General features: G+C 35.7%; 1 protein-coding gene across 2 annotated transcripts in view; it reads left to right on the plus strand.

The window, feature by feature from the left end:
• Positions 1 to 5,939: 5,939 nt before the first annotated feature.
• Positions 5,940 to 21,484, plus strand: part of SHPRH (SNF2 histone linker PHD RING helicase) — a 71,973-nt gene continuing 56,428 nt past the window's right edge. Inside the window, exons 1-9 of one of the 2 annotated variants that reach the window (XM_065888591.1) lie at positions 5,940 to 6,575; positions 8,837 to 8,966; positions 11,069 to 11,287; positions 14,052 to 14,130; positions 14,769 to 14,919; positions 16,086 to 16,194; positions 16,811 to 17,067; positions 18,545 to 19,207; positions 20,711 to 20,962. In XM_065888591.1, the coding sequence (XP_065744663.1) occupies positions 5,940 to 6,575; positions 8,837 to 8,966; positions 11,069 to 11,287; positions 14,052 to 14,130; positions 14,769 to 14,919; positions 16,086 to 16,194; positions 16,811 to 17,067; positions 18,545 to 19,207; positions 20,711 to 20,962 (2,496 nt within the window). Of the gene's footprint in view, positions 6,576 to 8,836; positions 8,967 to 11,068; positions 11,288 to 14,051; positions 14,131 to 14,768; positions 14,920 to 16,085; positions 16,195 to 16,810; positions 17,068 to 18,544; positions 19,208 to 20,710; positions 20,963 to 21,484 lie in introns of those variants that run through there. The other variant, XM_065888592.1, reaches the window with a different exon arrangement.

Here is a 21,484-nt window from a genome sequence, read left to right on the forward strand (position 1 = left end):
AGAGCCAAGCTGCTTCTCCTGAAACCTAGCCCAGATCAGCCAACCCTCAGCTAACCTACAGATCTGTGAGAATAAATGATTGCTGTCTCAAGGCAGAGCTTTGGGTGATGCGTTATACAGCATATTTATGACAGTAGCTAACTGATAAACTGGTGTAGCCTAAGTTCAGCAGAGTGACCCAATTCCAGTATTCCAACCTGGGCTCTGAGGAGAACTGGACACAGATAAGCACTTAGGTTATTAAGGGCTTCCTGTATTATTCTGACCTCTTATCCAAGATAGTAGAGGCGATAAGATGCTTGAAGAGTAGTTAACTATAGTCAGAGATAGATCACCACCTGCATATTCATAAGCCAAGCACTGGTTGAGGGAGTGGAATTCTCATGATTGACTTAGACCAGCAATGTTTGATAGACATTTTGCAATTATGAGAGTGTTCTATATATTTATACTGTCCAGTACAGTAGCCACTAGTCACATATGGCTTTTGAGCTCTTGAAGTGTGGTTAGTGAGAATGAAGAGCTGAGTTCAAATCTTTTTTTAATTTAAATAGCCACAGGAAGCTAGTGGCATCCTTATTGGACTGCACAAACAACTTCCTTGAGACTACGGAGGAAACCACTCTTCTTTTAAGTCACAAGGCCAGTGTGTTCCTAAGTAAGAGAAAGGTTCTGTCAACAAGGAAATGAGGTAGATCTTAGGTAGATAAGTAATATTATATGTTTCTTTTATGGTTATTGTTCTATTCAGATCTTCTATTTATTGGACCAGTTTTATTCATTACATTTTGTTAGTAAATTACACATTTTATCTAGATTGTTCAAGTTTATTAGAATAAAGCTATGCTTAATATTCTCTTACAGTTTTTAAATCACTTCTGCACCTTTTTATCTTTGCTTTTTAAATTAGTTTTTTTTTAATTTATTTATTTATTTTTGGCTACGTCGGGTCTTCCTTGCAGCGTGTGGGCTTTCTCTAGTTGCGGCGAGCGGGGCCTACTCTTCATTGCGGTGCGCGGGCTTCTCATTACGGTGGCTACTCTTGCTGCGGAGCACGGGCTCTAGGCGCGCGAGCTCTAAGCGCGTAGTAGAGCCACAACTTCAGTAGTTGTGGCTCGCGGGCTCTAGAGTGCAGGCTCAGTAGTTGTGGCTCACGGGCTTAGTTGCTCTGAGGCATGTGGGATCTTCCCCGGCCAGGAATCGAACTCATGTCCCCTGCATTGGCAGGCAGATTCTAAACCACTGCACCCCCAGGGAAGTCCTGCTTTTTAAATTAGTTTTATTAAGGTAAATTACATGCAATAAAATTCAACAATTTTACATGTACAATTTGATGAATTTTGACAAATGTATACCATCATGTGATCACCAATAGAACATTTCTGTTACCCCAAAGGTTTCCCTTCTGCTTCTTTGCTGCCAGTCACCTCTTACCACTTCCTGGCCCCTGATAACCACTAATCTGCTTTCTATCACTAGATTTTTACTTTTTCTAGAATTTCATATAAATGGAATCATACACTATGTAGTCTTTCACTTCTGGCTTCCTTCACTTAGTATAATGTGTTAAAAATTCATCCATGTTGTTATATGTATCAGTAGTTTATCATGAGTAAGTATTGCATTTGTTTATCCATTCATCAGGTGATGGACATTTGGGTTGTTTCCAGTTGTAGGCTTTTATTAATAAAACTGCTATTAACAAATTCAAGTTTAAGTCTTTTATGATTCTGTGTTTTTATTTCTCTTAGGTAAACGCCTATGAGTGGGATTAATAGGCTGTGTAGAAAATATATATTCAGTTTTGTAAGAAATTGACAGACTTTTCCTGTGGAATGCTGGAGAGTTCAGTTCTAGTTCTTCTACATCCTCAGTCTTTTAAATTTTAATCATTCTACTGGATATGTAGTTTCTCATTGTGGTTTATGGGTTGAATTTGAAATGCCTTAATAACTGATGATGGTGAAGATATTTTCATGTGCTTACAGTATTTGCAATGTATAGATCCTCTTTGGTGAAACGACTGTTCAAAATTTATGTCCATTTTTTAATAAGGTTGTTTTTCTTACTATTGATTTGCAAGTTGTTTATATATTCCACATAGAAATCTTTCATCACGTATTTGTTTTACTAATATTGTTTCCCATCCGCAGCTTTCCCTGTCATTTTCATAACAATATCTTTTGAAGAGCCAAAGTATTTAATTTCATTAAAGCCTAATTTATCATTTTCTTATAGTCTCTGCATCTTGTGTCCTATTTAAATTTTTTTTTTTTTTTTGGCCTAATCCACTGTCACTTAAGATTTTCTCTTCAGTTTTCTTCCGGAAGCCTTACAGTTTTAGCTTTTATATATCAGTTTATGATCCATTTCAAGTTAGTTTTTATGTGTGTGGGGAGGTAAAAATCGAGGTTCTTTTTTTTTTGCATAGAGATATCTATTAAAAGGGATATTCTTTCCCCATTAATTGCCTTTGAATTTCTTTCAAAAATCAATTGACCATGCTATCTGGGTCTATTACAGGACACTTTATTTTGTTCCATTGGTCTATATGTCTATCTTTATAGATAGTCTATTACCACACTGTTTTGATTACTGTCAGTGTAAGTCCTGGAGTCATTGTTAAATCTTTAAACTTTACTCTTCTTTTTCAAAATTATTTTGACTCTTCTAGTTCTTGGGAATCAGCTTGTCAGTTTCTACAAAAAAAAAAAAAAAAGGCCTGTTGGGATTTCGAATGGGATTACTTTGACTCTGTAGATCAATATTGAGGAATTGACATTTTGGCATCTTGAGTCTTTCAGTCCATAAACATAGTACATAGTATATATATCTCTCTATGATTATACTACTAGGCTATTTATCTCTTTTTATGTAGACTTGACAATTTTCAGAATGAAAAATTCTTAAAGTTATCTTTTAAAGAACTGTAAAAACAAGAGAAAAGACATATTTATGCACATATTTTTCATTCACAATGCTTTTTATCCCATTGTGTAGGTCCAAATTTCCATCTAATATCATTTTCCTTTGTGAGGACTTCCTTTAACATTTCTTGTAAATGTGGGTCTGCAAGTGAATTCTCTTGGCTTTTGTCATTTTTTTCACCTTTATTTCTTTAAAGATACAGTCAGCCCTCCATGTCTGCAGATTCTGCATCCACAGGTTCAGCCAACTGCGGATCGAAAATATCCAGTAATATAATTTGCTTTCCTAAAATTGCCAGTCAGTTTTTTTAATAGCCACCTTTTTGTGTTATGACTTCCTGATTCTGTTTCATGAAAACAATATGTTATCTCCCTGAGGATATAAGATTTGACTGTTTTATAAAGTTCTTATTCAGATTGCTCCATCTGTTTGGGTGAAAGTTTCTTTGTTCATTTATACTCCTGTTGGAGATCCCTTCATGTTTGTTGATTGTGAACTCATCTTTGAGGTTCAGATTCCTCGCTTTACCTTTCATTGTCTCTGCTTGTACAGTTTGCTTAAGGGGAGGCTCAGAAGCAGATGTAAGACTTGTTTTCTGTTGTATTCAGTGAGGATGGGAGATTGGTGAGACCTCCATATAGGCAGAGTCCATTGTCATCTGCCTTTTTTTCTTTAGTCAGTGGCAAAGGACATCTTTCCAGTTTAGGCACCGCTCTCACCAGAAAATAGATACCCCCATCACAGCTACCTTGGCTTTGGGAGAAATAGGGCAGGTAAGGGCCTGTGGGTTTCCACTTTATTGTTCCACTATTATCTGTGCTGTAGCCCTGGACTCACTTTGGGTTCCACTACCAGGTCCCCCACCACTGAGCATGGCAGCCCGCTTGATGATGCTCCCATATTTTGTGCTAATACATTCACGCTGTCACTCAGCTTTCCAGTCTGATTCCCTCTGTATCATTCTTTAGGAATACCTCATAGTTTCTGGTCAGCTGAGATTTCCCCTTGTTTTGTATTACCTTAAACAGGGCTAGATTTGGAGCAGAGTAATTAAGGATGGCGAGTTAGTGGAGGTAGAGGGATGTAGACTGCTCTGTGTGCTCAGTTTGTCGTCAAGAAACCAAAACACAACTTATCGTCTGTATTGAATTAAAGACCATGGTTTGATGTATACTTCTTTTATATCCTCTCCTCAAATACAGCACGGTGTTGAATACTTACTGGGGACTCGGCAAATACCTGACTGGATTTTATTTAAAAATGGAATTACTGAGAATATTTCTCTTTTTTTGTTTTTCTATATATGTTATATATATATATTTAACATCTTTGTTGGAGTATAATTGATTTACAATCGTGTGTTAGTTTATGCTTTATAACAAAGTGAATCGGCTGTACATATACATATATCCCCATATGTCCTCCCTCTTGCATCTCCCTCCCTCCCATCCTCCCTATCCCACCCCTCTAGGTGGTCACAAAGCACTGAGCTGATCTCCCTGTGCTATGCGGCTGCTTCCCACTAGCTATCTGTTTTACATTTGGTAGTGTATATATGTCCATGAAACTCTCACTTCTTCCCAGCTTATCCTTCCCCCTCCCCGTTTCCTCAAGTTCATTCTCTACGTCTGCGTCTTTATTCCTGTCCTGCACCTAGGTTCTTCAGAACCATTTTTTTTTTTATTCCATATATATGTGTTAGCATACAGTATTTGTTTTTCTCTTTCTGACTTAACTTCACTCTGTATGACAGACTCTAGGTCCATCCACCTCACTACAAATAACTCAGTTTCTTTTTATGGCTGAGTAATATTCCATTGTGTATATGTGCCACATCTTCTTCATCCATGCATCTGTTGATGGACACTTAGATTGCTTCCATGTCCTGGCTATTGTAAATAGAACTGCAGTGAACATTGTGGTACATGACTCTTTTTGAATTATGGTTTGCTCAGGGTATATGCCCAGTAGTGGGATTGCTAGGTTGTATGGTACTTCTATTTTTAGTTTTTTAAGGAACCTCCATACTGTTCTCCATAGTGGCTGTATCAATTTACATTCCCACTAACAGTGCAAGAGGGTTCCCTTTTCTGAGAATATTTCTTAAACTGCACTTGAAGACAAATTTTGTTTATACATCCTTTTTTTTTTTTCCCCCAGCTACGTGGTTGGAATAAATTGGAATAGGCACCAACTATCATTATGACTTTGTGATTTAACTTCTCTGATTTGTTTTATGCTGTGTATAGGAATTGGCTATTATTTTGGGAAACGTAGTTTCGGGCCTACCTTATATAGGCTGCTTTTAGCCCAGTTTCCTCTTTTGAGTTGACAAAGCTTTCTTTTCTTTTTTTCCCTATATTTAAAAATTTTCTTCTATTATTGTCTCTGCCTTATTTCCCCTGTTTGCCATCACCACCTTATTTCTTGCCCAGATATCCTTCTTATTCTTTTTATATGCTGATTCACAAAAAGAAATACATTTCTATGTTTTCATCTTCCTCTTTTGAAAAAGAAGATATATTTTTAGGGATTTTTAAGTTATGTAAGAGTCAAGTGAAGTTTTGTTAACTCTTTGGGATTATAAAACAAAATTGAAATTCTGTGGTGATGATATGAATCTAAATGTTACTAAAAGTTTTCAAATAAGCATTTCCAGGATATCTGAGAGATTTACCTTACTATCATGCTGCTCATTAAATGTATTTTTAGAATTTATTTTAGTTTAAACAACAAATAATCTATATTAAATTTATCTGTAAAAGACCAATAAGACCATTAGAATTTATATGATACATGAGATTATAGTCAGTGTATTCCAAAGCTGTATTTGACTTATTAAAAAAATTATCCATTAGTTTGTGTGTCTCTGAAGATTTCATGTTATGTGTGGGATTATTTTTCTCTGCTGAATTTCTCATCTGGGAGTATTTTAATACTAAAATCCTCTCTTGGAATGCCTACTGTTACGTTTGTCTTCTAGACTTCATATTTACCAAGATAACTTGAAAATGAGCAGCCGACGGAAACGTGCTCCTCCAGTGAGGGTAGATGAGGAAAAGCAACAGCAGCTTCGTTGGAATATGCATGAGGACAGAAGGAATGAACCTCTCACCTCAACTGATGACGAGCAGTCCTGCCCAGGTTTGGACTCCTCTTCTGCTCACTGCATCATCCTAGATGATAGTCTAAAGGAAGAAGTGGCTCACAAAGATAAGAAGAGGTGTTCAGAAGTGGTGAGCGTCTCAAAATCAGTTGAAGAAGAGACTGGTGGCATTTTTTCCCCTTTGTCTCTAAAGCTGAATATTGTGATTTCTCCCTGTCACTTTGATAATTCTTGGAAAGCATTTCTAGGGGAATTAACTCTTCAGCTTCTTCCTGAACAGAGTTTAATTGAAAATTTTTCTGAAAGGAGTTTTACACTGACGAGTTCAGAGTCGAGCTGTCAGTTTGTGCTCTATGTTCATTCAGAATGCGAAGATATAGAGAAAAAAGAAAGAGGACTCAACGAGCCAATCAGTATTTGTGACAAAGGTATTCAAGTGGAATCATCCTTTAGTGGTGAAATGTTAGAAGATTTGGGGTGGCTGCAAAAGAAGAAAAGAATAAAACTTTACCAAAAACCAGAAGGAAATCACATTATCAAGGTATGCAATTTCTGTAGTGTCTTTTAAGGTTCTTCTGCATCAGACAGCCCATTTTGAAATTAACTTAGAAGGAAGGTCTGGAAAGCCAGCAATAAGCCTCTCATTATTAAGTGTCAGAGTACATTTTATTTGGGACATTCAATAACTATAAAAAATGTATATTATAGCTAATCATTTTCAGGCTGTTCTTTTTTCAGGATCTTCCTGATTCGCCCTTTCCAGTTCTACTCTCAGTGACTTATTTTGGTCCTCATTATCTCTTTCTCTTCCTGTAGCAATCCTTTAATTACTGCCTTTTCAACTCCTTCATTACCTTTGTCTCTGGGCTGGTATGCTATGGATGCAAATGGAATTCTAGTCTATTTACTGCCTCTAGAATTAATGATAATCTGGCATATAAGTCTCTCCTTTGATAGGCCTTTGTCTCCTTCTCCAGCCTCAACTCTTAATCACTCTGCTTTTTAGTTTGTCCCAGAAAGTGCAAATTAATTTGTTTCCTGCAGATACCCTGCTGCCTTTTTGCATCTCTGCTTTTGCTCTCACACTTCCCTCTGCCTGGGTTGTGCCTTCCTCATCCCTCCAAACTCCTGGTCATCGCTTAATGTTCAGCTCAGAGTTTACTTCACCTAAGGAGATGCTTTCTTAAACTCCATGGATGGTGTTACATGCTCTTCCCCCATAATATCTAACACATATGCTTATTTTTGCCTTGGTCACTTGTAGTATACTTACATTTTATATCTTTCCCCCTCACTAGACTATGAAGTTTTTTATCTTCACAGCCCAGTAAAATACCATGTACTAAACAGATTTTCAGTAAGTGAATGAATAAATTTACCATTCATTTCAGGCTCTGCTATTCACTAGCCAAGTAACTTTTTGTGAATCATTTAAAGGCCCTAATTTCAGCTTCTTTTTGTACGAAATGTAAATAGTACTCATTCTTTTTACCTCATACAGTTGTGTTGAGAATCAGGTGAGGTAATGTAAGTAAATGTACTTTGTCAGCTATGAAGCAGGTTTATATGCCTTCATGCTAGAACTTGAAAAGAAATTCTAAAATGTTAAATTCACCTCTGTTCAGTTGAAAGCTGTGTTATACATTTCTCACATTAAAAATCAATTATATTGATAGCCCCATTTATAGTTTCAGAATTGACAGAAGGAAAGGAGAAAATTTAGAAGCATTGGATTGTAATTAATTCTTCCCTGAACAGTCTAACTGTACAACCAAGCATTCCCTCTCTTTGCTGTTAGTGAGTGCCAAAAATTGTGGCTCAGGGATAACAAGTATGTAAGAATTCATGGATTGTATGCCTGTGTTCTGTCTACTTCTCCCACCCACACACCAAATCTTGATCTGTTCTGTCTTCCCTAATCCCAATTTTTATAAACTTTTAAACACTTATTGCTGCTATAGCAAGCCATCTCTAGGTACAAAGCAGAATATAAGTAGTGAAAAATAATCTTTGCCACTTATTCCTGTATAATGCTGGTTGATTCTTGTTCTTCAGTGAAAAACTATGAGAATCTCAGTGATTAGGGAATCAAGCTCAGGATAATACAGGAAAATGAAGGAAACTATTTATTGATTATCTACCATTAGGAAGTTTTAAAATTGTACTAAGTGGGCTATCTCATATAGGTTTCTCTCTATTGGGGTCAAAATAAATCAATTATTGTGTTTGTTTATTTAGCTCTTAAATATCAATGCCAGTATTAAAATTCAAGTATTTTGACTACAAAACTTCATACTACATTGTTTCACTAGACTCAAGCTACATAACCTTAATCAAGGTCTGTTTTCCTATACATTTTAGTGTTTGATATAGTAATAGGGATTCCCAAACCTAACCGTGCTTAAGAATCCTGTCATGTGCATCAGAATCTTCTGGGGGAATCTGCATTTTTAACCAGCTTCATTGATATTCTGATGATCATCCAGTTGGGAAATCATTGACTTGGTTGGTAGAATTGGTGTTCTCATCACAGTCTCCCAGGTTCAGTTTCAGTTAAGGAAATATTTTTTTTCTAGCTACTTAAATGGTGCATCACACATGCTAGGTACTGCATTTGTAGAATGAATTTGTTATTGAAAGTGAAAACATCTAAGGGAGATTTGGTAGTTATATATTTAGTGCTTGTGGGGTAAATACTGTGAATACCTTTAAAAATGATGATGTTAAAAAATGTTTTTCTTATAGCCTCAAAAATGGTATAGTACAATCAAAACTATTTTTATGTTGATTAATTCTATGTAGGTTGGAATTTATCTTTTGGAAGGTGGCCTAGCAAAACTAGATTTTCTGAGTGATGCAAACTCAAGAATGAAAAAGTTCAATCAACTCATGAAGAGAGTGATGGAAAAGTTATACAATTTTATTATTCCAGGTAATATTTAAAGTAAACTTTAAAATTGCTACTACTGAAGAGCTGTGGGTTTTCCCCCAAATCCTATACATAACAGCCAGAAAAACAGCTACTAAAACCATAGTAAAAATTAAACCTTCATAAAATTGCTATATGACAAAATTATACTTATCCAAAATACCCCTACTTCTATAATTTTTGTCTTTATTTGCTTAATAATGTGCTTAGCTTGTAGTAGTTACTCAAGAAATGTTTACGGAGTCAATAGGCAGAATTTAAAGGGCTCTGAGCTGATTGGAATTTTTGCATTATTCCTGTGCTTTTTTATTTTGTCATGGCCAGAGATTCTTGGCTGGCCTTTATTCCACCTCTCCTTTGCAGTCTGACAAATAATCTCAAGAGCCTGCTTCCCATAAAGACCAGTTAACTTTGCTACTGTTTCTTGGCAAGACGTTGTATCCTTGGTCAGGACTGCAGTTTCAGAGTTGTCTGCCATTGGTTCCCAAGGGAGAGTGTGGATGGCTTGATGCAGCCCATCAACACTACTGGAAAAACGGCTCAAATTCTCCAAGTCCTGCTCATGGTGGGTCAGCCTTATTTCAGGTGCAAATTATAGAACATTTTTATACTGGAATATTTGGGAAATCCGTTTCTGAGCTTGGTTATTGAATTGTTTCTGCAGTACATTCTTTGCAGAGCTTCATGATAGCTAATAATAGTAAATCATTTTGCATGTTAAAGACTTAAAAGGAGGAAAATCACTGGTTTTAAAATTGGAAGGAATGCTTTTAAGTACACCTAGAATTTTTAAAGTTATAAGAATTCCATTATTCTGCCTTTTAAAAATAATAAAATTTGAACTTTTCAAAGGAAAACTTCAAATTTAGTTACTGATACTAGAGTATACACCTATACTAACAGTCTGAAATAACCAAGCATATAACTACACATTAATTGTAAACTTTTGAAAATCTTAATATGACATAATTTTTATTGAAAATAGTAAATTATGTATTTTATGGTACAGTTTTTATTTTAGGGCATATGAGGCCTGTTCTATAAATGTGTTTAGGCCTATTTGAAACCTTTCAGTAATAAATCATTAGCTTTAGTTAATGGGGTTTGTAAATTTGTTCAAGAGTCTGAATTTTTTTTTTTCATGTTGTAGGCATGAATCTTCTTCCACAGGGCAATTGTGCCCAACAAATGAGTCTGAAATTCTTACGAATTTGTGTTGATGGCTTAAGCCCTTAATCTCCTGATTGGCTGCTGGTGCTGCTACCAAATACCTATCCTTTTTAGCATAAGAAATAGAATGGGAATCCTTGTCTTATTAGACATAGAAAAATTGCGTATGGATTTTTTTTATGTTAAGATGTAAAAGTGAAATAAATTATCCTTTTACAAACTGCAAAAGATATTCACATTCAGTTCCTCAGATGTTTATCAAACATCTACAACGCACAAGGCACGTGCTAGCTGCTCTAAGGAGCTATAAAAACAAAAGACAGGTCTTCCCTGGTGGCGCAGTGGTTGGGAGTCCGCCTGCCGATGCAGGGGACGCGGGTTCGTGCCCCGGTCCAGGAGGAACCCACATGCCACGGAGCAGCTGGGCCCGTGAGCCATGGCCACTGAGCCTGTGCGTCCAGAGCCTGCGCATCTGGAGCCTGTGCTCCGCAACGGGAGAAGCCACAACAGTGAGAGGCCCACGTACCGCAAAATAAAAAAAATAAAATAAAATAAAATAAAATAAAATAAAAAAGAAAAAGACAGCCTTTGCTCTCAAAGAGCATTACAGTTCAGTGGGGAAGGGATGAATACACACAAATGATTGTATTACCAGACAGATTGCAATATATTACTATATCCAAAGTATAAGAATATTGCATGAACACAGAGGAGAATATTAATTCTGACCAGGGAAAACAAAAGAAAATGTCATGAAAAAAGTATCAGTTGAATTTTCTTGAAGGATGGATGGGTAAATTTTTGATCAGTCAAAAAACATACTAAGAAAGGCCCCAGAAGTGGAAGAACGCATGGTATGTTCTTGAAATAAGAATTGCTTATAGTTATAAATGTGGATGGGATTGTTTTGAGTACATTTGTTCTTGGATATACAGATGTGTTGGAAGAGGATGAGGAAGATTCAGAGAGTGAGCCAGAGGGACAGGACATTGATGAACTCTATCACTTTGTGAAGAAAACACATCAAAAAGAAACTCCATGCATCCAAGTGGATGTCCAGCATCCTGCACTGACTCCTGTGTTGAGACCATACCAAAGAGACGCTGTAAATTGGATGCTACAACAAGAGCATTTCAAAAGCACCCCTGCTAGTGGCAAGTATAAGATGCTTAAGGAAAGGCAAATTGATCAGAGGGATTATATGAGAGAGAGGGTAGGGGGAAATCGATCAGTAAACAAATCATATTGAAAACATAGGATAGAATGGGTGCTACTATGAACAAAATTATTTTCTAAGAAATCCTTCAAAACTGAAATCTAGAGAAATTCATATATGAGTTCCCTCATCCATAAAAGTTCAAACTGATTTTTCCAGCCAAAGTAAAGGCTGCCTTGATTGGAATTTTTAAAAACCAAGAAATTTTTTACATGCCTTTCCAACTAAGAATTGCTTTTGTAACCTGACCAGTTGGAATTTTCCTAATATATGTAAAAGGCTTTACAATTTAATCATGAATGTTAGGGACAGAAAGCAAATTTACAAAAGTGGGAGACAATGTGTGACTAACCTAATTTTCCTAGGTTTGCATTTATTTTCTTTACTCCACAAAATAAATAATAAAATGAAACACCATCTAATAAGTGTTTTCAAAAAAGTAGTAGATTTATGGGAGTCATTTGTGCCACTTCTTTATCATTGTCTTTAAAGGCATGGGCACAAGATGAGATTTTTACATGACTCTAGGAAGTAAAGTGTTAACTGTTTCTCACTCTTCCTGTATAGATTTATTTTAATCAGTGATGAATAGCTCTTATTTCTCCCACTTTTTTATCCAACAAACTTTATTTTTTTAACTTTTTATTTTGGAAATATCAGTTCATAGCCAATATTATTTCTTCTTCCTCCTCCTCCCCCAATATTTTGAATTATTTTGAAATAATAATCCCACATATTGTATCATTTCTTCTGTTAATATTTCGGTTTATTTCATTAAAAGATAAAGGATCTTTTAAACAGATATAAATATATGTATAATGCATTTTAAAACCAGTAATTCCTTAATATCACCAAATCTCTCTCCCTTCCTTCCCTCCCTTCTCTCTATTTCTCCTTCTTATAGTTTGTTCAAATCTGAAACCAAATAACATCCATATATTGGAATTAGTTGCTGTCTCTTAAGTTTCTTTTAGTCTATAGGTTCTATCTCCTCTCTCTTGTATTTTTTTCGTATATTTGTTTAAGGAATGGTTAGCTCTGTAGAGTTTACCACAGACTGGATTATTTTTTCTCCAAAATGAAATAATTTTTTTCAACTAAGGAATTTGATTAAGGTGTAACTTACATGCAGTAAAATGCACAGACCTTAAGGGCACAGTTTGATAAGTTTTGATGAATCTATGCATCTGTGAAACCAGCAATTCAGTTAAGGCATAGAACCACACTTTTTCAAATGTAGCCACTGGCCACACATGCCTCTTGAGACTTGAAATGTGGTTGTCCAAATTATGTGCAATAGGTTTAAAATATATACTAGATTTCAAATAGTACCAAAAAAAGAATGTGAAATATCTCACTACTAATTTTTATATTGATTGCATATTGAAATGATAATATTTTGATTATATTGGGCTAAATGAAAACAACTATTAAAATTAATTTTACCTGTTTCTTTTAATATTTCTATCATACAGGGCTGACAAAGTATTTCCATCACCCCAGCAAGTTCTATAATTGCCCAGTCAGTTCTCCTACTTCAACCCCTTCGGGAGGCAACCACTATCACCGTAAATTAGTTTTGCCTGCTTTTTTTGGTTTTGTTTTTGTTTTTTTGTGTTTTGCGGTACGCGGGCCTCTCACTGTTGTGGCCTCTCCTGTTGTGGAGCGACAGGCTCCGGACGCGCAGGCTCAACGGCCATGGCTCACGGGCGCAGCCGCTCCACAGCATGTGGGATCTTCCCGTACCGGGGCACGAACCCGTGTCCCCTGCATCGGCAGGCGGACTCTCAACCACTGCGCCACCAGGGAAGCCCAGTTTTGCCTGTTTTTGAAACAAACGGAATGATAAAATGTGTATACTCGGGTGGAAGGAGTTGGCCTCTTTCAACATAATGTTTTTGAGGTTCATCCGTGCTGCATGTGTCAGTGATTCATTGTTTTTTGTCCACAGGCTGGATTTTGTTGATTAAATCCCATGTGTCATTTAGTAGTTTTTCTGTTCCCTTGGTTCCCGTAAATTAAAGCTTTTTATCTTTTAATTTTTTTCATTTTATAAAACCTATATGTCTGTATTCCTACTTCATCTATTAATCCCTAAAGAAAGTAACAAAAAGTGACTTACCATTTCACTGGTGAGTGGAGCCATACTTCCTACTTAGCAGTTGGTTTGAACAACTTAAAATATTAAGGGAAGGGTTAGTGGACGATTCTGGCTGAAATAAACTCAGTACTTCAGTGTTATAGTTTTAGATATTATTTCCTCAGTTAAGCCTTTCCTCCGACTCAGACCCATATAAAAGGTTAGGTCTGATTTACGTTAATGTATTAGTCCAGTATCGTATATCTGTTGAGTTATTTAAAGACATCAGGTAACTTCTTGAAGGATTTATAAAAGATAAGCTATTTTCCTTTATTGGGTAAGACTTGGTTATGTGTATTAGTTTTCTTTTCCTGTTAATCCTCTATAATTTGCTATACTTTTTCTGTCTTATCACTTGTTTATATGGAACATATTGGTGCCCAAAGCAAAGAAAGCTAAAGAATAATACCTGAAGAAAAGAATGAGAGGAGTCCTAGCCTTTTTCCCATGTGTATGTGCCTTTCCAGGGTGTCCTGACTGTTAACTTACTTTTATTTTAATGTGATTATCTGGCAGAAAGGAAAACAAACAAACTTGTTCTTATGATTATATTTTTCTTTAGAAAATGCCCTGCACTTCCTATGGCGAGAAATTGTTACATCTGAGGGTTTGAAACTCTACTACAATCCATATACAGGCTGGTAAGGCAAAACGATAGTAAAAATAAATATTACAAAAACCTGTATGAGATTGGTAACGTAAGTCTTCAGCCTCAGCAGTACCTCAAGAAGGAATACTAAGTCCAGGTCTCATTAGACATTTTTATAGATAGACATAGAATTAATAGCACTTGTAATTTTTCAGTAGATAAATGCAGTATAATAGACTTAAGATGCATAGTTATTGATATTTAAAGAGATTATAATTTTAGGTAAAAATGTCATCTTATTATGGGCCAGTTCATTAAATTTGTTAATTTCTATTACAAAAGAGTTTTAGGAATCATTAAATATGACTAGTGAATCAGTAGTTACTGCCATTCTTAATTTTTTATTCACAGATTCATAAAGGTCACAGAAAGAAGGCAGACATGCTTCCTTTTATTTATAGAAGAGAAAAATGATGACAGTACCAATTCTGTTTCTGCAGACTTTAGTTGTCAGCTCAGGCAGTTTTTTGATCACAGTTCTTATATTCATGATCTAGGGATTATAATTGTTGCAACCTAAAATATAATTTTTAAAAGCTTAGCCTTCTATGCATTTCTCCTGGTTCTCTTTAGGAACAGTGTAATTTTTATTTGCATTCCTATGATGTGTTTTTCTTGTCTTTTCCTTAGCATCATCCGTGAGTACCCAAATGCTGGGCCACAGTTGCTTGGTGGAATCTTAGCAGATGAGATGGGTCTGGGAAAGACAGTAGAGGTTTTGGCTCTGATTCTGACACATACTCGACAAGATGTCAAACAAGATGCTCTCACTCTTCCTGAGGTAGTAGGAGTACTATAGGGCTTGGGGAAGCAGGGACATATGTTCTCCAAAAGCATCATATATCGAACATTTGCTTGGCACTTAAGTCAACACTTTCAGTTTACTCTGCAATTAATGATTTATATTAGTTGTTAGTTAACTTCAAGTAGGCACAGAAAATGGGATGTTTGTGACCTGGAGGGGTTTTTTTAAAGTGATATTGACCAACTAGGAAGGTGACATGCTGTCACTTACCAAGCTTCCTTCTAGCTGGCAGAGAAATTCCTTTAGGAAAGTTTTATTACTTCCTCAAATGTTTTGTCACTACTTCACGTCTCCGTGTTACTGCTGAATATTTTTGAGAGCTATTTTTCAAAAACTGCAAATCTCAGGTATGTAAATCTTAGAGTCAAATATCAATAATTAGAACTTTGTTACAGGATAAACAGCTTAGCAATTAGATTGCTAGATGAAACAAACTCTGAGTCTTTATTCCAAAATACAATTGTGTTTAAAAATGCAAATTTTAGAGTTTATAAGAAAAAGAAAAAAACTTCAGTGAGGCAAATATAGCTCACAGTTCATATTTTCCAATAATGGAATCTGAAATCAGCCCATTTAATCCTGCCGAAATGAGGCCACTAGTTAAAGGCATAACTGTAATTACCTGTAGGGCCCACCATGCTCACAACCTTAGTGGTTATGTGATCTTTTAATAGTGTAAAGTTTGCAAAATTAGCCTTTCAGATTTGAGTAAGGGTTAGAGTAGGGAATGTCTATTTCCTTTGTAGAAAATGAGTTGGAGTATTCAGTTTTAACTATCGGTAACTTCCTTTGGATATTTTCTGTTCATTAGCTTTGTTAATTTTAAGTTATTTTGAGTATTATTACAAATTCAGTGGGTTATTACTATTTTAAAGAAGGCTTGAAAAGTTAATTTCAGAAGTTTCACACTTAAAATTTAGGTAATTTAAGATAACATGTACAATTTAAAAAAGTGATGGCTAGCTGTAAACTCTGAAATAAAAAATAAGGTTTATATGTGTGCATAACATATTTAGCCCTTTCTTTCATAATTTATTGTAACTCTTTTGCATCTCCTTAATAGAAGGAGGGTTTGTCTTATTAAGCAACTCAGAATACTGAAAGCAAAACACTGTGTGACTATTTAATGTTGTTTATATCAGGGAGAAGTGGTGAATTACTTCATTCCATCACATAATTCTGGAGGAAATGTAAAAAACACAGAAACCCAGAATATGGAATTTGAACCAAAAGAAAAAGTTCAGTGCCCCCGTAAGTATGAAATCTCTTAAAGGTAACACCTTTTTACAGTGATCTTTGTTCTGGTTCTTATTATATAGAGATATCTTGTAATTGTTATGAATAATTGTTTCTACAGTTATTTATACTTTGCATAAAAGTTCAATTACAAGGCATATTATCTTAACAAAAATAAACATTTATTCTTTGGTTTGACTTGGTCCAGACAGTTTTTTGCTTAATTTGTAACATTTACATTTCTTTAGCTTACAGTTTAAATCAGGCTTTGATAAAGAGTAGCTACTTCAAATTCTGCTAGCAAATGAATGTTTCCCTTGCTAATGGTAGCATTTATGTAAATAACTGTGAGAAGTTTTTTTTTAATATGTAGTTTTAAATGATAGTTGATTTGTAAGATTAGCAAATTAATGTAATTCTTCCTTAAATTATTCCATTACAGTAATTTATTTCTTAATTAGATAAATTTTTATTACATATTCTTCAAAATGATGATGTACAGACAACATATCTTTAATAAATCTTTGATTTATTTTCTTCTTAACTTGGTCCTCGGTACACATTAAGATTAACTGAGTTTTCTTTTCATTTTAATTGTTTTGACTGAGTTAGCATATCCTTTTGCATTTAGCTACACGTGTGATGATCCTGACAGCTGTTAAAGAAATGAATGGAAAAAAAGGAGTTTCCATTCTTTCCATCTACAAGTATGTCAGTTCTATATATAGATATGATGTTCAACGGAACAGGAGTCTTCTGAAAAGGATGCTGAAATGTTTAATTTTTGAAGGTCTTGTGAAACAGATCAAAGGCCATGGTTTTTCTGGTACTTTTACACTGGGAAAGAATTACAAGGAAGAGGATATACATGATAAAACAAAAAAGCAGGTAACAGAGCATTTATTGAGTAGCTTTATGTGATGCTTTACAGAATAAGTTGACAGACCCCACCTGTCTGAAGCTCTTACAATCTGATGATAAAAAAACAAACATTAGGAAAAACGCTTACGGCTGAGGCATATGTTTTCTACTTCCTGAATATAAGTTCCATCAGAGTAGCAACTTTATTTTGGTCACCATTAAGCCTGGAGAAGAGTGCGTGACATATGTCAGGTACTCAATAAATATTTATTGAGTGAATTATAAAATTAGTTTGTTAAGCATATTATAATTTAAGATAACTTTTCTTACCCTCATGTTGTCAGCAGTTTAAAAAGCATGTTCCATACTTTATAAAAATATTGATACCTTATATTTGCATAGCTCCTTATATACAATGAATCTTTTATATAAGTTTTTATTTTTCCCATGTCATCACCTTATAAAATGTTTATATTTTTTTTATAAAACTGCTGCTTTGTGGCCAATAAGTTCAGTTTGCTTTTAAGAAAATAGTTACAAATTGGCAAACATAAATCAAGAAAAGACTAATGACAACAATTTAGAATGTAGAGTTACCAGCTTAGCTACTGTGAAAGAAATGGCAGACCAAAAAGTTCATTTCCTAAAGCAGGGAGTCTCCACCAGTTTCTCCCCAGCTAGGTTAGAAGACTGCAATGAACTTCTGTGCTTTTAATAATCCTTCTGCTACCCAAAAAAGAAAATCTCCTTCAGTTAATGCCAGTCATTCCATGTTAATGTCATTCATTCCTCTGTTCAACCTTGTCTGTGACATCACTTCTAGGAAGCTATTGCTGGCACCTACCTCCCCATCGCAGCCCCTCTGGGTTATATAACCCTCTCATGCATTCCTATGGCATCATTTTATTTTTAACTGTTCTGTCTTTTCCAACAGACCCCTTTGAGACCAGGAGCTAAATATTCCTCATATATATATCCCCAGCATCTAACATGATGCCTGGCACAGAATTGGCATTCAATAAATAATTGCAGGAGGGTACACAGTTAGAAAGGAGAAAGAAAGAAGGAACTTATTTGCTAATTGCAGTAACTAGTAGATTAATTTTCACTTTGTTTAAATGCTGTATTTTAATACTTGGTATTTTTATAATTGCCCTAGTTTGTATATTTATATATTATAAACTACCAGTCTTTTATTGATTTAGGCAGATTGTAAATTATAAGAAGTTGATGCCAAAATTAGTAGCTCCCTTTATCTTTCTAACTTTTGTTCACTCCAAATCTTAATGATACAGCAGTAGAGCTTTCTTTTGCTTCTGGAGGGGAAATCAGGGAGGGGAGTTCTTAGAGCAACTTGAAAGCCACTGATCAAGAGTGATTCTCCTCAGGGAAGGGGTAACAAAGACTGGCTACTAGATTTTTATGTGAAGCACATGAAGTTGGGCATTTAATTTCAGATATGTGACTCTGTTGAAATAAATTAAATATATGATATTTTTCATAGGTTGTGGGGAGTCCAAGGAAAATTCAGAAAGAATCCAGAAAACCAGGGAGCAAGGACACAGATTCCGAATACTTGCCATCAAACACCTCTGATGATGATGATGATCCTTACTATTATTACTATAAGGCCAGGAGAAATCGTAGTAAATTGAGGAAAAAGCCTGTTGTTGCATCCACAAAAAAGGAAAAAAGTCAGCTTAACATCAATCTCAACTCACAGGATCACTGTCCAGCTACCGGTGACTCTGCAGTTACTGATGTTACCACATCTGAAAGTACATGTGTCTTTGAAGTCAAGCAAAAACATGCAGCAAAGGACCAAGCTGAATCTCTAAATCCTGTTGGTCATGACATGCCACATTCTAATATCATGGGTCCCTATAATTCCTCCGATTATCACTTTGAGTGCATATGTGGTGAAGTTGACCAGGTAGACCGTAAGCCTCGTGTTCAGTGCCTGAAATGCCACTTGTGGCAGCATGCAAAATGTGTGAATTATGAAGAGAAGAATCTGAAGGTTAAACCTTTCTACTGCCCCCACTGCCTTGTTGCGATGGAGCCAGTATCAACAAGAGCAACACTGATCATCTCCCCTAGTTCCATCTGTCATCAGTGGGTGGATGAAATCAATAGACATGTGAGGTCATCATCTCTTCGGGTCTTGGTAAGGTAGTTTGGACTCTTTAAAGGGAGTAAATTTTCACTCCATGAATTTTTTTTTTTTTTTTTGAGGTATGCGGGCCTCTCACTGTTGTGGCCTCTCCCATTGCGGAGCACAGGCTCCGGACGCACAGGCCCAGTGACCATGGCTCACGGGCCCAGCCGCTCTGCGGCATGTGGGATCCTCCTGGACCAGAGCACAAACCCGTGTCTCCTGCATCGGCAGGCAGACTCTCAACCACTGCGCCACCAGGGAAGCCCCATGATAATTTTTATAATCTTTGTCACTTTGTTTTTTATCCCCAAAATTAACTTAATGAGATAATAATAATATTAAATCAGAACTTGAAGAGGAAATTGAGAATAAGAGATAGAGAAAATTGAGAATAAGAAATAGAACTGTAGACTGTTTATTCTTTTCTGACATCAGAAGTTAAAGCACTTTGGATGGAAAGATGAAAGCTTTTGAAAAAAATCTTGATTGTATAAATGAAAAAGTCTTTGTATAAGCGTTTATACTCTGAGAGAAATGCAGTTCAAAGGCAGCATTGTGTAATAGTATGAACTTGTATGATGTTTCAACTTTTAGCTCCAGAATCTTCCTCTGAAGCCTCAGTTACCCCATCTGTAAAATAAGGATTTATTCATTCAACAGATATTTATTGAGTACCTATTATGTGCCAGGAATTGTGCTAAATTCTGAAAGTAGTACCCCCTCACAGACTTTTTGTGAAGATTAAATGATTTGATAAAGTGCTGGCACATAGTAAGTGGTCATTTAATGTTGTTCACTACTGTTAATTTTCTTTACTCTCTTTGTTCTTCTTTCCACACAAATGTTATGTATGTTTTCTGGATTTCAGCCACTATGATAGGCATGGAGAGTACAGTAATATGTAAAACACCATCTTTGCCATTGAGGAGCTCTGTTCTGTAGGGTAGGCAAACCTTGGTTTGAATCTTGACTCTACCAGTTTGGAGCAAGTCACTACATGTTTCTTATGTGTGGGATAGAAATAATAACAACTAACAGGATTGTTGTTGAAAGTAGGAGATAAAACTTTGCATGGTGTCTGAAATATAAAAGGCATTCAGTAAATAATAGCTCTTATTGTTCTACTTTTTCACACCATTGTGCTTTTGTACAAGCTATTCCGTCTACCCACCTACCTGTAAGTCCTTTTCCCTTTTTCTCCACCTGTGAGGACTCCTCAGTGTACTTCAAGATCTACCGCAAATTTGAATTTATCTCTGAATTTACCTTCTTAGCCATAGAATTGGTCTTTCCACTGTGAGCCTTCACATTTACTGTTCCATTCATATTACTTATGTTATTAGTCTTACACACTAAAATGCATCTTTCTCTAGACAGGTATAGGATGTATCTTATAGCATGTTTGGTTCTAAACAAATAGAAAGGGCTCAGTAAGTGTATAAATAAATGACTGTTTCAGTATCTTTGATGTGCCTTTCTGCAATAACTGTGTCTATGCTGATTATTTCCTAGGTATATCAAGGAGTGAAGAAAGATGGTTTTTTACAGCCTCATTTTTTGGCAGAACAGGATATAGTCATCATTACTTATGATGTCCTTCGTTCAGAACTAAACTATGTAGATATCCCACACAGCAATAGTGAGGATGGGCGTCGCTTAAGGAACCAGAAGCGCTATATGGCCATTCCGAGCCCCCTTGTAGCTGTGGAGTGGTGGAGGATTTGCCTTGATGAAGCTCAGATGGTTGAATGTCCTACTGTAAAAGTGAGAATTTCTGCAGAACCTTCTGAGGGCTGGGGAAGAGAAAAGGGAAAGGGATTGGAGGAAACTCTTCATAGAAAATTTAATAGTTTAAGTATAGTTAACCCACAGCATTGACACTGGCCGAAAGTTGGCCTTTAAACACTCAACATTTGCTTTTCTCTGTGTATGAACTATATAATCCTTAGGAATTATTTTGGTAGTCTGTGAATCATTGCTCTAAATGCAATGCACATGTATATTTGAATAAGATGGCAGTTTTTGTGTGATGCAGATCAAAGTATTTAGGGACTTTTATAAGCATTTCCTCTATGTGGAAGGCTCATCATATAGCCTCTGATAACTTTGGCAGTTTTTTGATCAGAGAGACCAAATGGTAATAGAAAAATACTACTTTAGAGGACAGAATTTTTATTCAGACTTTGTTGTATGTCTTTATTCTGTCTTCTTTGGCCAGTCTATAACCTGAATTGAATTTATAAATCATGTCTATTAGCATGGTGGTTCACATCTGGAGAATGGGGT

Source organism: Phocoena phocoena, chromosome 12, assembly GCF_963924675.1.
Source record: "Phocoena phocoena chromosome 12, mPhoPho1.1, whole genome shotgun sequence".
Classification (NCBI taxonomy): Eukaryota; Metazoa; Chordata; class Mammalia; order Artiodactyla; family Phocoenidae; genus Phocoena; species Phocoena phocoena.